Source organism: Filicampus tigris, chromosome 5 (assembly GCF_054856515.1).
Source record: "Filicampus tigris isolate MCC_2025a chromosome 5, RoL_Ftig_1.0, whole genome shotgun sequence".
Taxonomy (NCBI): Eukaryota; Metazoa; Chordata; class Actinopteri; order Syngnathiformes; family Syngnathidae; genus Filicampus; species Filicampus tigris.
Genome location: NC_141221.1, coordinates 13692406 through 13709442, shown reverse-complemented (window position 1 = coordinate 13709442; position 17037 = coordinate 13692406). Strand labels below are relative to the sequence as shown.

Genomic DNA, 17037 nt, shown 5'->3' with positions numbered 1-17037 from the left:
CCTAAATTAGGGTTTGAAACTTGTTTCATGCCAGTGTGAGTTTCCATTAAGGGTTGCAAGACTTTGGACTTCAAATTAGAGATTCACGACTCATGAATTTCATCGCAGGGTTACAGTTTGAAGTTCCAATTTCAAGCCAGGGGGAGCATTTCCAGCAAATATTAAGGTCGCAATTTAGGTCAGAATTAGAGAGTCAAGATGTTTGAGGCAAAAGTTAAGTTTTCAAGACAGGGTCAGGGTTGACAACTATAATCCCTTTGTAGGGCTTTCAAACAAATGTTCTAATCTGCCTCACAGTAAAGGATTCAAGAAGTCTGTGATGTCTTCCCATTAGTAACTGGGGACCTCTGCGTGCTTTGATTTGACTTGTGTATATGTTATTAAGGCTCATTTATTTACATACACACACAAATCAGATGCACAATGTTTAGCATGACATTGAACATTCGCTTTGATCCCCCCTGTTAGCTTGGGGTGGGAGTGCTGGGGATGGGGGTGGGGCGTTGGGACTGTTTAACGCACCGCCAGTGCGATTATGCATGCGCCAGTATCTCCGTTAGACATGCACAGATTAGCGAGCTGGTACCCAGAAATGTTAGCGGGCTATTCCGACATACGTCAACTCGGGGCAACCTGAAAGTAAAGACGGGTTCAATGCCAACAGTTGCTACAAATAGCTCATCAGGACGCTTATTCATCATCGCACGCCAAATGTCTCAGCGATGGACAAGGCAGAATTAATGAAGACGACGTCCGCTCCTCAATCTTTGCCATCTACAGCCAGATTTCTCCCCCAAATAGACTTCCTATGTTGCTGCGGCGACCATTCGTCACCCTGACAACCTCCAGCCTTGCGCTGTCCAAAGTTATTCCTCCGGTCTATTTTTGTATGTATGTAATGTATAACATGTGAAAAAGAATAACTACATAATAGGTTACAGTTGCACAATTGTTTTTTATTTGTACCTAGGCTCTCCTTACAGGGCTGATAAATGTCCAATTGTGAAGTCAGAAATTGCTAAACAAATAACAAAATGGAAATAACGAAAAATGAATATCTTCAAATAGCTTATTGAAATCAACATTGACCATTTTCGTATGTGGTCAAGTTTGACTGAACATTAGCATCGATGCAAAGACAACAAGTGTCCTGGCTGGTCCGCCAATAATACAAAGCAGGGTTTCCCAAACCTTTTGATGTGACAAAACAAGAAATCTCACAGCACCTCGGAATCCAAAACTATTTGAAATTTGATGCTAACCAAAACAGCAGCGCCGTTGTACAATATCTGATAACCATCCAGATCTGTACTATGACATCATACCTATGGGGGAAAAAATGTCATCATTTTACACAAACACTGTGCATAACTCTGTAGGGTAGCATTATCATTATCCCTAACATAGCAATGGTCCTGGCTTGACCCCAAATATACTATTGACCAGGGATTCTGAAACTTTATTTACCTCAAAGTCGAACGATCATTTCAAGGAGTCGCTGTTAATTGCAAATGTTTCCGATGTTAGCAAGATTTATTTTTTTATCCAACTGTCTCTTTCTCGTCCCGGGTTGTAATGATGGCAACTGTTTTTTGTTTTGTGTCACACTAAAGACGACACGTGGATTTTGAGTCACTTTTGAAGAGTGTCGTTCCAAAAGACGTGAGTGACAAGTGGGCTGTGATCACACATAAACAAGACGGAAAACGGAAACAGATGGATGTATCCCGCCGAGCTGAACAAGCGATCGTCTCTTTGAACGCGTCACTTGCGCTGACCCCGGCAGTGGCAACACCGCGGCACTGATGACGGATTTGTCAGTCATCACCGCACATGAATCACCATAACAGCGCTCGGTCGGGATTCAGGACATTTATACAGTATGTGTAGACCGTGCAAATGTATTACAGCAGAACCCAATATAAGGTGTATGCTACTAAATGAACAGCATTAGGAATTCCCATAATAAAGTTTCTGGATTGGTTAACACACAATCACGTAGAAGACATTGACATGGCATTTTTTTTAGTAATACTAAGATGCCATTACTTTTAATTGGGGAAAGGTGTATACTTTAAAAAAAAAAAAATGTTTTTAAAGAGTTAAGTTGTAAATTGTCAAGGAAAGTAACTTTAGATAAAAGTAGTATATTTATGACGGTATATTTATGACAGAAAAAAGTTCTAAACTTATGACAATAAAGCGAGTATTATGGAGGAATAAAAATAATACTTTTGAGGAGAAAAAAAAGCTTATATTTAGTTGAAGGGATTTTTTGAAAAAAGTATTTTTACTTGAAAAGTATGACATTTTAATTCATCTTAAAACATTTTTTTTTTTTCTCTAGAAAATATACGACCACCTGTTTTCTTTTCAGACTCAATCGTACAAAAGTACTTCTGTTCTACGTAAGCATAAAACATTTACAGGATCTTAGAAAATCCGTTACGTCTCTCCACTGCTTACGTGAAGGCAAGCGATTGTCCGCACTATAGTCTTGTTGTCAGCCTTCACAAAGTATGACGAATCACAGAAGGACGCTTCAGAAACAAACAGACAAAATGCGGCGTTAAGAAAAAGAACTACAACAAGAAAGAAAAGGCTGTGCGCCGATGTGTGTGTGCGCGTGGAAAAGGTTTGCTCAAAAGCCACGGGCAAACTTTTGACGACAGCTGCCTGGCAATTTGTTTCATTGGTCTCACAATCTGCCTCCTCTTCTCAAATGGCGTTTGTGAACGCAGCTCTATTAATGTTGCAGCCTGAGGGGATGAAGCAGCAACTATTTTCAATGCTTCCATGTTTGCTGGCTTTGTAATGAGATGGTAAAAATTGACTATGTGTGTGTGCGCGCAATCCACAAAAAAAGGTCATTTCGAACCAGCTACCATTGACATTTAACAAAAACAGTGTTTTATTAAGTCTTTAGTTCAACCATACTACAATATACTGTACAGTATTTCAATCCTGTTTTTTAACTATTAACTTCTATGATTAGCTGGTGACCAGTCCAGGGTGTAATCCACTCTCACACAAAATCAACTGGCAAATCAACTTTGCTCGTGAAAGTCGGCTGACGTTTGCAGTCGGAATCGCTAACGGACGCATCGGATTAGAGCCGAAATGGGCAAGACGAGATCGGTCTAACAAAAACTATTTCATTATTTTTTTTCCCATACAAAAATTGTTATACGGCGTACACAATTTGAAATGATCAAAAAACGTATAAAATATGGAGAAAACGTACAAGTTGACAGGTATGCGATCGTGACAACCCTAATACATATACGTATATATATATGTATATATATATATACCGTACACATATATATATATATATATATATATATATATATACATATATACATATATATATACATATATATATACATATATACATATATATATACATATATATACATATATATATACATATATATATACATATATATATACATATATATATATATATATATATATATATATATACATATATACATATAACACATTCCATGAGGTGCAAACCATACTTTTTACCATTCTATTTTTGTAAACGTCATAAAAAGGCAAACTGTCTTCATATGCAAAATTAAAACTATAAACAGGATGACTTGGCAAGTCATGAGGTCTAAGTCAAGTCAAGTCATTCCCATGTTTTTGGCAAGCAAGTCACAAGTCCTAAAAATAGCAACTCAAGTCTGACTCGAGTCAAGTCATATGACTCAAGTCCCCCATCTCTGATAACACAACATAAACAATTATCAGAAATTATTTTGCAGAGCCTTGGTTTGAAAACCGATCTAATGACATCTAGCACACACATTTTGTGCTTCCCACCCTCGTCTTCCCCTTTCCACCACGACTTATCAGCGAAGGTGCAGGCACAGAGGCCGCCTGCCGAGCGGTGCCCGCGGGCCCCCACCCAGCCGCCTGCCTGCTTCCTCTCTCCTCGCACCTCCAGGTCAAACACTGTTGGGGGTGGGATTTAGCAAGGGCAATTGCTGTGTCATCCCAAAAAGACACACTGACACGCACCAACAGCAACTGTGAGGCTTGAGCCAAGGTAAAAGTGCTAGTGTAGAATTTGGCAAACATACATTATGATGAAGGAAGTGCACAGGAAATGAATCTTCACTCATTCACTAACACACAGACACTCCATCTCAGTCGCTGTTCAGCTTACTCACACACTTGCTCCCGCGCTGTCTGAATTAGCTTGCTAGCTGGCTATGCCTGTTGCCCGAAAATGCATCTTCCCTGCAATGCCCCAATTTAAAGAGCAGCTCGGTATTGTTATTTAAATTGCCATGCGAGGAAAGGATGTAATGCTACGGACAAGACAGAGAGGAGCCCTATGGAAGCCTGTTAGCTTGCAACCTAGCTGGCGGCTAGCGCCTCTTGTTGCGCAGCACTGTCAACAATCACATTTCTGTCCAATGTCTCATTCACATGCTTTACTTATATTTCTTGGTTCTTTAAGAAAATGTAGCATTGAAAAGAAATGGAAAAAAAGGTTTGTCATGATTAAAAAGGGTGCTGTTGTTTCGGCACTCTGACTGTATGTTGCCACTGTCAGTTCCAAGTGCCCAAACCCGCTTCCTTTTTTGTACGCACTCTGTTCTTTATTTTTTCCCTTTGTTCCTGCTGCAGGGAGCCTCATTGTGTGTGAGCAGCCTGTTTTGTTGTGTGTGTCTGTGTGTGTGTATAGAGTGCCTGTTTACCTGAGAACTTGTTTAAGTACACAGTGATGTAATTTTCAGTTACTGCAGCATTTTAACAGGTAGTTGCTCTCTTTATTCGTTGCTATGAGCGATACATGAGTGTATAAACTGCCGTTTTACTCCGTTTTATAATCAGGGCTGAGCACCGGGAAAACAGTGGGTTGTTGTAGTTTTGGTTCACTTCATGTCACTTACCACTCACAGTGATAAGCAGTCATGGGGGACGCAGCTGCTTATTGTAAAATAACTACAGACAAAAAAAAAAAAAATAAAAAGTCCAGGCACATTTTTTTATATGCTAGTCCAGTCATGGTTTGAATGCTGTGTAATGCTATATTAAAAAATATATATTTCAGTGTAAGCTAACATTGCCACTCACAATTACTTTTCAATATTTACTTTGGATTTGTCAGAAGCCGTTTGAAGTTAAGACAGGGACATTTTGTACACAGTTGTATAATAACATCCCGTTTAAAAAAAACAAACAAAAAAAAATTAAAAGGAAGTCAACTCCAAAATATTATTAATAATATTGTGTTCTATGTAGCCCCACTAGTCTGAACACAGTCAACTTATTAATATTGTATTTGTGTAATACAAATCAAGCAGCAAAATGCAACTGTTTACATCCATCTCAGGGGGCGGCCATTTGCTATTTGCTGCTGCTCCCTATACGCAGAATATGCACAATGCATAGGGCAGCATCGTCCAGAGGGGGCCCCAATTCGTGCGAGTGGACGCACTGCAACATCATTGCTTACACCGTTTAGCAAAATGAGAGGGAACAAGTATTAGAAACAGCTCTCGATATGATTCAGCGCACAACTACAGTGTGTTTTTTTTTTTTTTTTTTTTTTAATAAGCAATCAATGACTTTTTAATTAATTGCCCTGCAATAATCCTTTGTGGTTGTTGTTGTGTGCGCATGCTTTTGTGTGTACTTGTGTGTAGGTGTGCAACTATACTGTCTCCTTCATCACAGTCAGATCAACAGGAAGCATATTCATGGAATTACCAAATTATGAAAATGGTGAGTCAGCCACGGGATGAAAGAGCTGCCAACCTCCCCAGCTTTAAGATGATGTGTGTGTGTGTGGGGGGGGGGGGGGGGGGGGTGTGTGTGCGTGTGTGTGCGCGTGTATGTGTGTGTGTGTGTGCATGCACATGCGTGAGCCAGCGAGACAAAAAGTTGATCTTTAGTGACTCACTGGACTCTCCATGGGCAGAGAAGAATCATGTTTGGCAAGTGTTCTGACAAAGAAGAACAAGGTACAGTCCAACAATTGGAATTCAAGTGGAGGTGGAAAAAGGAGGTCGGTTATCCGGCAAGTTGTCAGGCATTGGCACAAAGCCAGTGTAAAACGTAAAAAAAACAATAACACTTTCTACCTCAATAAGTTTTCTATGAATGTGGAAACCTAATGTGGAGGCTGCACTATATTATGGCATGCAAGTGTTGCCAACAATTAAAGCTAAAAAAAAATGAAAAACACAATGAGTAAATTGAAGTCTCAAGTGATATTCGACATGACAGCTGTTCAAACTAAGCCAAGGCTAACTAAAGTAGCCTAAATCAAGTGTGGGCTGGCCGTTGGGCATAGCGGGCAGATGCCCGGTGGGCCGCTGTCTTCAGGGGCAGATGTGGTGCAATTATTTTTTGCAATTAATGTTTGAATATTTTTTTCTCCATTTTCCCCAAGAGCCCAGCCCACAAATCAAAGGGAGCAGCCCATTAAGCCTTTGAACCAATCAACAGAGCTGGACATTTTACTAAAAATTGAGCGTCCCTTCTTCGTCACCCGTCTGCAGCGTGAGTACCCTTCTGTTGTCCGTCATTTGCCTTTTTTTCTGGGGGGGGGGAATAGTACCTGTCTATAGGCCGGTCCACCTTTAATTTATTTATTTATTTATTTTTTTTATTATTTTAAACGGCCTTCGGATGGCGAGTCCGACTAAACTTTCACTCGCCCCGACTAAGTTTACTTGCAACTGTGACTCTCCTTGCCCACATGCGAGGGCATGACGGTATCTTAATCGCTCCACTTTTTTTGGCTCACAACGCAAAAAAATAAATAAAAAGTAATCAACCTTGCGTAACTCCAACCACTCGCAAGTTGAAGCACACCGAAGTCAAAGTACTACTTTGTACTACTATTCCTTCATGTGCTCATCTTGATAGTCTCGCAGCGTTTCATATCTGCACACCACCGATTAGAATAATGCATGACGCCCGCCGCACTATACATGATGTATAGTGCGATTGCACAAATCCATCAGCATGGCGGTGTGTTGATATCCTCGTTCAGCTACCCCCAGGATGCATTAAGTGACAAATTACACGCCACAACTTAAACTTCCTGATAATTTATCCCATCATAAAAACATTTTCAAAATGGCCACAAAATGACACAAAGTAAATTAAGCACATTAAACAACTTGCAGTATCCTATAAAATGCCATCCAAAGTGGTAAAGACGGGCCAGCTGTAGATGCTGTTCCTATGGCGATGAAGAACAACGCAAGAAGCGGACCTCTGACATTTGCATAAAAATATAATAACAAGCGACGCATCTTTCTTTGTGTTTATTGTTGTAAAATTGAATGCTTTACATACTACGTCGTCAGCATGAGCAAAACAAAGCATAAAATGTGATAACACACTAAAAAGTGATTCACTGTACGGATATTATGGCGTTGCAAAGAAATGAAGACAAAATGTCTACTGAAAAGAAATCAAGCACTGGATGTTGTTGTTTGGGGAGGAGATGTGGAGGTTGTCCATAGAAACGGTTTGGAAAATCCTTTTGGTGACCAGGATGGATTAGTGGCTCATGCTAGGTTTAGGTTAGTGTTCGATTGTTGTTAGTTGGGGAAGCTTTGGCGATTAGGGTTAGTTGAGCTAGGAAAATATTTAGGGGTGAGGCATCAAGGGTTTGTGGTGTGTTGGTATAACAAGAGCACTAGTACAAAATGTATTACTTTTACTTATACAGCGGTTAACCTCTTAGTGTGACTTAAGAATGTTGAACATTAATACTCAACCTATTAAGTTTCTCTTGTACGACATCACATGAATTAAGTATGCCCTTAAGTAGGATTGGCTCAGTTAAGTCATTGGCATAAAAAAAGGGTATTACGCTCATGAGACACTCGCTTATGGGGATCAAAACCCTTGTCAACAGGAAGTGACATGCACCTTAAGAGGATTCACATAAATGTTTGTCTTACAAAGTCGTTAAAAATGTGCTTTGGAAGTTGCGTCGCAGTCATGGAACAAGTCGCACGATGAAGTCACGTTACGAAGTATGATTATGAAGTCATGTTACAAAGTCGCTTTACATACGATATGAAGGTCTTACGACATTTTAGCTTGAATGGTAACTAGTGTATCCAGTCAAAGAATAACAATACTAGATGTTTTTCATCCTTAGGTATTTTTATACACCTGATTGATCCTCTGCTGTCTGTTTTTTTTTTTTTTTTTTTTTTTTTTTAACATTTATTGGCTCGACAAAATGCCTGCATCTTTTTTGCCAAGGGGATGTGAAAACATCCGGCTTCTCTAAGGTTTGATCGACTGTATTAAGTCAAAGTGTTGTTTTGTGTATTTGTCAGAAAAGGAAGTAAAGTAACAGCCTGAATGGGGATTTGACATGGGGATTTAGCTGGACTGTGAAATCACACAAATAGCTCGTCAAAGCACATACACGCACACACACATTCGCATCACCTCTTTATGTTTTTATACAATGCGGATATAAGACACTTACACCAGAATGACTCTTTTATAGTTAATAAAGGAATAACATTTCTCATAAAGGAATTGGCAACACAATCAACAAAGTGTTATGCTAGCCAATCGACTTCGCTATAAAGAGTTGTTTCAACTTCTTTTTAAGGTGAATTCAGGCTACGCTCATGTGTTAGTGGGAAAGTATGTGATGTCTACAGTATGTCCTCAATTGTCATGATTTGTGTGTTATGTGTTCACTTATATTTTTTCCCCACATGATCATTTTTGCATAATTAAATAGTTTAGTTTAGTCACCAGGTAGGTTTCCTAAAAATGTCTAGAAAGAGCAAAACTAAGATCTTCTGCTTCCTCTGGGATCTACAAGGCGTCACCTTGAGAGCCGCATGAGGACTTGCTGACCCATTAAGTCCTAAAATGAGTCAACGTGCAAATGGCTGAGGGATCTTTGGGACCTTTTGAGTGGCGCGGACGTGTTCCTTCACTCCTATTTTACGACCAATCGATCACGGAGTGTGAAAGAGACACCCGAACCCGAGCGGTGCAATGCTGTGTGCGTAATCCGATGTAGCTAGGGGGTACACACAGATGTACTTAGGAGGTGTGAAATATCTCAAAGCATGAGGCACAAACAAGGAGGAAGCGCTCTGAAGAACGGGGGGTTGTTGGGGGGACACAAGCCAGAGAATAGCAATGATTTGGAAGAAGGGCAAGAAAATTGCATGTACAACGAAAAGTTTTGCTAGGACGTTGCACTGGAAATGTTCATTTCTAAGTTGCATTAAGTTCCAATGTGGCATTATGATGTATTAAAAGGTTGCGTTATATTGCTTTGTGTTGTTGTGTCATGTTACGAAGCTACACATTTGTGATACAAAGTTGAGACACAAAGCTACCAAGTAGCTTTACAAAGCTTTGATAAGTACGTTACAATGTTGTGTTACAATTCTGCGTTCCCACATTACGACGTTGCGTTACCATGTTGGGCTACAAAGTTACGGCACAGAGTTACGCTACAGAGTTGTGTTGCCTTACAAGATACATTGCGTTACAATACTACTTAGTGTTACAATATGCCCTGATGACACACACAATGTTAAGTTATAATCTTGCATTATAAGGTTTTGTTATAACGGTACATTACAGTGTTGCATTGTTTTTCATTTTGAAGTTACAAAGCCATATGACACAGAGCTAGGAAGTTACCTTAAGAAGCCACAAATCTGTGCTAGAAAGTTGTGCTTGGAAGCTATGCTACAATGTTGCTACATTAAAGAATATGCAGAGCTGGGCATTTCACTAAAAATTTGCGGTCTGTTTATTGCCTTCCGCCTACAGCCGGGGTACCCTTCCGCCGTCCGTTTATCCGCCATTTTGTCCGGCCGGACCTAATAGGAATCGCCTATAGGCCAGTCCAACTATCATTTTAAACAGGCTTCCGTTAGCGTTTCCGACGACCGTCTTTGACAAACTACCACTAGCAACCATCCCCCACTGGACGATATTTGAAACGAAAGACTCATTGCAGCATGGAAGCCTCACCGGGGCCGGACTAAATGAGTCTCCTTTTAGCACCTTCCTGGACCTTTTCAGAGCTTTATGTACCTTTAAGCCTCGCCCTATTTAAAGAAGACGTAGCGACGATAGACGATTACATCGACGGAAAAAAATTCGCTTCTGACTCTGCTTAGTCCGACTATTTTTTTAAAAGTTTTCCGTCTATCGTTTATCACCTGCAAAATGGGTGTCCATCACAGGCAGACCGGCGGCATGTCCAGCTCTGAGAATGTTACACAGCTGTGCTAAAAAGCTCTGTTAAGAAGCGGCTGTACAGAGTTACTAGTTGTGTTATGCCGTTAGAATGTTACGTCTTTTTTTTTTAAGACCTTTAATCCCACAACTAACAATTACCATTCACATTTGGCCTTAAGCGTGTATTCTCACGGGTCATAGAAGGCTTGCAACACAATGACACCAAGCTGCTTGCTAACTTTCCCGATCAGAATAGATAACAGTTCAGTTCCATCAGGTGACACAATATGCTTCTTGGTTGGGAGTTAAAACTTCAATTAACTATTTACTGAGCTAGATCACCTGGATGACATCGACCTAACACCGACTAGAATCTCCGAGACCCACGTGACATCATTTCCCTCTTCCAATAGAAATCATATTGAAAGTACCAAATTGAGAAGAAATCCTTTGATGGCAGGGCTGCTCAAAATGCAAGAAGGCAAACACAACTGATCTTTTTTTCAGGCAATAAATCAAGTTGGACTCAGTGGACCCAAACATCAGATGTATAAAAAAAGACAGAAAATCAACAGACCTAAAAAAGCCACCCGTTTAAAATCAAATTAAAGCAAAAATGGTGATTTTTCACGGTCCAAACGCTTTGCTTTGCATTCCGCCAATGAGCTGCGCATTTTCCGTGTTAACCTTCGCCAAATAGATAGTGAAGAACCAAAACATCAAAGCCCCCCAACTCCCATTTTTTAATGAGTTTGTATGTCGATACAAAATGATCAAAACATGTCCCACCCCAAGTTCGCTCCTCTCTGTGGTGGCGGTGATGTTTAGCATGTACAGCAGCCTCCCTCATGCAGTATGTAATTTGATAATGTACAAAATTTATCACACAGCTAAGACCCTTTATTCTGTCTCCTTCGACTCATCCATTATGCAGAGATCCATAATTTCTAGGGGAGAGAGAGGGAGAGAACAGCACCCAACGAGATGGATCAGATAGTCCGTCAAATCTGCGGTAATTACGTGGATTAATGAATCGGAGGGCCGATCCCGAAAATGGAGATTAATTCATGTGACGTGGCCATCATGTTGTGTATTTATCAATGTCAAGACAGCGTTTTATGCACACGCCATGGGTCCCAGTAGCTAATAAAGGGATAATGCGTGTCATTTACACAGCAACAGATCATCGGGAGGAAGAAGTGACGGCAGAGAGCCTGTTAGAAGTAATCCTTTGGTCTTGGACGGGATTTAATTAGAATCAGTCTTTGGCAAAGATGTGATTTATGAGGCTTGTATACTAATGTGTGTTAACATGTGTGACAGCTTGATATGCAAAGTTACGCATGAACAACACTACTTACTTGAAGTACCGATCAGAATATTTGTTGCTGCAGTCCTTCTCCGTATTAATTTATTCAACCACAGATGGAGTCATCTATAAGGTGCAAGACCTTTATTTTGCACAAGCGCACATTTTTTAGAAATAATATGGAACAATTTAAACTGCGGTATTACAAGTTATGCATTTTGGACTGAACGCATATGCGTATGTGCAGTATGTATGAACATTTCATACTCTACAAAAGCTAAAATGTGAAAATTTAAATTCGGAATCTAATTTTGTAACGTGGCTAACGCAAATTTGTAATGCAATTTGTAACGCGATTCGGTTTGTAAAGTTAACGTGGTAAAGTGGCTGGGTAACATGACGTATTTGCGACTTTAAAACGTAACATGGAAGCGCAACTTGGTAATGTGATTTAGTAACGCTACTATAAATTGTGACTTGGATAGTCACTGACGCGCCCGGGTTGTGTGCGGGCAGCGTGGGATCGATTCCCGCTCAGTGATGGTGTCTGTGTGTGTGCCCTGCTAATAGGGTTGCGTCAGGAAGGGCATCCTGCGTAAAAATGCTTTGCCAAATCGATGATGCGAATCGAGCGTGCGCTTGATTCGCCGTGGCGACCCCTGAGGGGATAAGCCGAAAGGATAACAACAACTATAAATTGTGACTTGGAAAGGTAATGCTGTTAGATGACTTGGTAACGTGACTTGGCTTTGCGACTCTGCAATAGAAATTTGTTACACTAACTGGTTGGCATTTTACTCAATTTTGCTGGTCCGTCATCGACCAGGGTACCTGTCCATCATTTGTCAATCCGTCATTTTTCGTGAATTGTATTGTATTCGTCAGTCAATCCGTCATTTAACTCCATCAGTTAGTCCGTCAGAAGCCCGTTGGTCTGTCAGTCAATCCCCCCCAAAAACATCAGAGAAACAGGCGTCGGCCAGTGACACACAAGTCACTGACGGACGCGGTTGGTGACTGTTACAGTGATGGATGGACAAACCACTTCAGTCATTCGTCAGTCCGTCTGTTTTAAAAGGTGTTCAGTCATTCATCAATCATCAGCAAAACCGACTGGTCAGAATCACTTTTTCAAAATCATATTTCACATTTCCAAGTCGCATTACACTCGCCTTAGTGTCGTGTTTTAGCTTGTGTACAGCATGGAATGTACATGCAGCAGAATGAAGATGGCACTCCTTACCTCCCCTAAGGTTTGGCTGCATGTCCCACAGGTTTAACAGTTCTGGAACTCCCTATGGACTGACACACGTCTGTTGGGAATTTTCAGTGAGCTACAGCGGTGGCAATGAATGTGTGACACGTTCAAGCACAACTTCAAAGCAGCAGCAAAGAATGATGTCTCCTCTTCTCTCAGGCTAACCTTTCAAAGAGGAATTCTTCCTCTTTTAATAGCACACGACTGAATAGTAGAATCAAAATTAGCACTAACAAACAGTTTTGTCCGTGTGATGCAAATTGTAAAAAGTTGCTTTTACAACCATTTTCTATAATCCTCATCCTCATTAGGGTCACCAGTAACTGGATCCTATTTCAACGGACCTGGACACGTCACCACTTAACCACAGGGTTTAGACAACCAAACACAGCTATGAAGCTAACAAGCATGTTTTTGGAATGAGGAAGTAAATCGAAGGAATCAGAGAAAACCCATGCAAACTCCACACAAAGATGTTCCAACAGCGATTCAAACCCAGATGTCCTGACTTAGAGATGCTAACGACTACACCACTGTGTTGCCATGAGGGTAGCAGTCATAGCAAACGTAATTACTGTTTCTGGTTTTTGCCTATTTAGAGTGAGGCACTGATCTGTAGATGTTCACATGTATATCTTTGTACGTGTACTTTTTCACAGTTATAGTCGAGCATATTATTTTTTAAATCTGCATGACTGCCACCTAGAGGACTGGAGTGTTATGGCACCATTTTTCAATCAACCAACCTTGGTGGAGGCTGTGATTGACCAGTCCCAAGGTGTACCCAGCCTCTCAATCAAAGTCAGCTGGGATAGGCTCCAGCTCACCTGCCATAAAGAAAACAGATAAATGGATGGACCTAGGCAGCGGTTTGGTCCTTTTTTTCCAGTTTGCAATCACATATTCCTTGAATTGAATGGACCGTTTTTTGTTTTTTTTTTAATTTGGACTGCTTGCCCTTGAAACCACTCACCATTTCTTTCCTGCTGCCTGCCTCGCCATCAGCGCTAATTACAGCAAATGACTTTTTACTCGGGGGTAGGCCTGAAGGCTGCCTGATGCAGGTGACGTGTCGTCAATACGCATGTTAACGGCATTCCCTCCCTGTCCTTCATTAATCAAGGTAATGTACAACCGGCACGGGGCGGCGGATCACGGGAACATGTGTCAATTATCATCGAAATGAGGCGACCGGGTGTTAATGAGGTGTGGACGACAACATTAGCATTCGGGAGCTAAGAAGAATGCTAACAATCCAATTGCGAATATAACGCCACTCGTCCAAGGCTGCGCAGTAGTTTTTACAAGTGGATTCCCGCCAGGTCTGAGAGAGTCCTTACAAGACACAGGCAGCGCTCAGGATTAAGAAAGTGACGCTCGTTAAAAAAGAAAAAATACTTTTGAAGCCAAATTAACATTTTCATTTGGACATGTCTCCCTTTAATGAAAAAAATCTCTCAAGAATCATAAATGCTTTTACGGGAGGTCAATTTGACCAAGGCAGATGCGCAAATGAGTTCCAAGTACAAATGACGATTTGGACGGCAAAATGAGATGCAGACGGGGCTAGTGGTTAGATTGTCTGAATCATGGTTCTCAGGCTCAAGATTTTAATTTCCTGCCCTGCCACAAATTGCTTTAACTATGATCTAAAAACACCTTAATGTCATTTCAAACGAGTCAGCTAGGATAGGCTTTAGCTCACATGCTATATGGACGACAACATTGGAATTTTTGTATTGAACATACCGACTTAGCGCACAGAATAATATCAGGGAAGGGACAGGAAATGTTACCTCACGTCTACTGTGTAAACAATAACAGAGTGGCTCAGCTTCTGGCTAGCAGGCCTTGTGGGTTAGCCAAGTATTGATGTTGCACTTTCTTAAAAAGAAAAGATTTAAGTTGTTGTACTCTACTAAATATTTACATGTATTTTTTTTTGTTTTATTTGAAAATCTTTCATTTATCTGATTGGTTTTACTTTTAGCAGTTTTAGCAGTTTTTTTTTTACCAAAAAAGAAGCTGTTCTTTGTTGTTCCACTTTGTTTTCATACTGGACCCAAAATAAAGAGAGGCAACACCTTAAAACCAAGACACGTACCAAACGGTTGATTTTCGGCATACTTTTACAACCCTAGTCCATCCCCATTTGTAGACCGCTGACAAAACTGGTAAGGACCAGTACCAAAAAAAAGTCTCAAACCCACATGATTCACATCAAGTTATTTAGTCCATCCACATTCATAATGCTGAGGCATCTGCATTCCAAATAGCATCTTAAAACTCTTACGTTAGCAATTCATTAGTATCATTATCATTTTAAAAAAATGGTTTGTTTATCATACACAAGGAAATAGAGTGACGCAGATGCCACATTAAAAGTTACGACAGGAGACATTATCTGCTGACGTAGTGTTAAATCTCCTTTTAATACTCGCCTTCTAATTTACATTGTCTATTACGAGTCACTAACGACTTTGACCTTCTCCTGCGCTTTGGCAAGTGTGTGCACGTATGTGTGTGTGGTGTGGGAATGAAGGTATAACTTGAGTGAAAAAAAGTGAGAGTGAAAGAAGGACAAGAAAAAAAGTAGAGTGTTTTAGGGTCTTGGCATTCAGTGGGGGCAGTAAATCTGGACTTTATGGTGAAATGATGGCGGATAACGTACGTAAAAGGTCAGCCAATGACAGATCAAGAGGACAGACGGCAGTGCTGATGAGTCCTGTATGTTCTTTCAGACAACATCTTACTATTGTGTATGCTGGTTTACGATTTCCTTTGTTTGCACATCCCGTGTGTCAATATGGCAGCACGGAGGGAGCTCACATTCATTCAAATTCAAAGAAATGTGCTGTTCAAAGGGGCTGCTCGTTTCTTAAGACAAACACGATTCGATAAGACATTAAGATGACTTTGCTTTCATCCACCGTGACAGATCTTCCGATGCGCCATCCAATAATTTGACAACACTGTAATAAACTACAGCTAAGGGGTCATAAAAGGGGACGTATTTAGTCAGGCCGCGGTGAGGCTTCCATTACGCATCAGCCGCGACAAGTCTTCGGTTTCACATGTCACTCAGCTTTGGGGGCCGGGGGGGACGGAGAAGTTTGGTCGACAGAAGGGCCTGACAAAAAGGCAGATAGACGGACGGCGGAAGGGTGCCCAGGCTGCAGACGGATGGCGATAAATGGACCGGCATTTTTTTGTAAAATGCCCACCTCTGCTAAAAACACCAAGGGTGCACTCAAGATTGCATTTGTCAAATTCACAAATAAAAAAACATTCACATTGTTTTGATACACGGGTGATCTCATCCAATACTCAACGCTGCCCTCTGCTGGCCATAGTGTTTTATTTATTTAACTTTTCCATCTTAGCGATCAAACCAGAGTTGGCCAAGACTTTTATCTGCCCATTCCCAATAAAAAAAATAACAAAAAATAACAAAAAAAATGTTGACGGCAATGGACATCAACTATGCGCTCCTTTAGGATTCCTCTCGCTGATGGCAATTGCCGTCAACAGCATTCAAAGTGTTAAATAGATCTGAACTGTTCTTTAATGTTGTGTGCTGCATTAAAAATATAGCTTAAAGCCACTGTAACTTTATGCAGTTTGAACATTCAATTCAGTGATTCCATCAATTACTGCTACATACAGTAAGCCCGCCTGTCTCCTGTGGTACATGTACCACACTTGAAGAATCACTGATCTAGTAGAAAAGCATTTCATTATTCTGCCTGTCACAGGCATAGATACGAATGTACAGTGTGGTAAATAAGAAATGTCCAACCTGTAAATTGAAACTGGATAATTTCCCGTGGCACACCTGATGATCCCTTACAAAAACTGTTTCGCGGCACAATGGTTTCATGGCTTAGCATATGTGTTAAGCACCCCGCAACTACTCCATTATCCATTCACAGACACGTTTTTATCACGTAGATGCAGAGAAGCCGCTTGTTGACTCACCTTCTTCACAGGTTGGAGAGAAGAAAAATTATCATTTTGATGGGAACGCGCTGCCGTTGTCTTCGTCTCCAGCTGATAAAAACTTCAGACGGCGTCTCCCTCTTGAGATCCAATTCGGATGATAAAAATCACCAGAAACAGAAAGAGATTTTTATTTGTTCCATATAGTCGTGGGAAGAAAATGACCATTGTATACCCCTGACTGACATTATGGATTAAACCCTTATGTTATAGAAGTCAACTAGGAGCCACAGCAATGGCCAACATCAAT

General features: G+C 40.7%; 1 protein-coding gene across 3 annotated transcripts in view; it reads right to left on the bottom strand.

The window, feature by feature from the left end:
* The window catches only part of LOC147147354 (netrin receptor UNC5C-like), a 262736-nt gene that overhangs the window by 231600 nt on the left and 14099 nt on the right, over positions 1-17037 (bottom strand). For 2 of the 3 annotated variants that reach the window (XM_086029737.1, XM_086029739.1), the window contains exon 1: positions 12774-12904. In XM_086029737.1, coding sequence (XP_085885863.1) covers positions 12774-12795 — 22 coding nt within the window. In that variant the 5' untranslated portion in view covers positions 12796-12904. Of the gene's footprint in view, positions 1-12773; positions 12905-16766; positions 16868-17037 lie in introns of those variants that run through there. The other variant, XM_086029738.1, reaches the window with a different exon arrangement.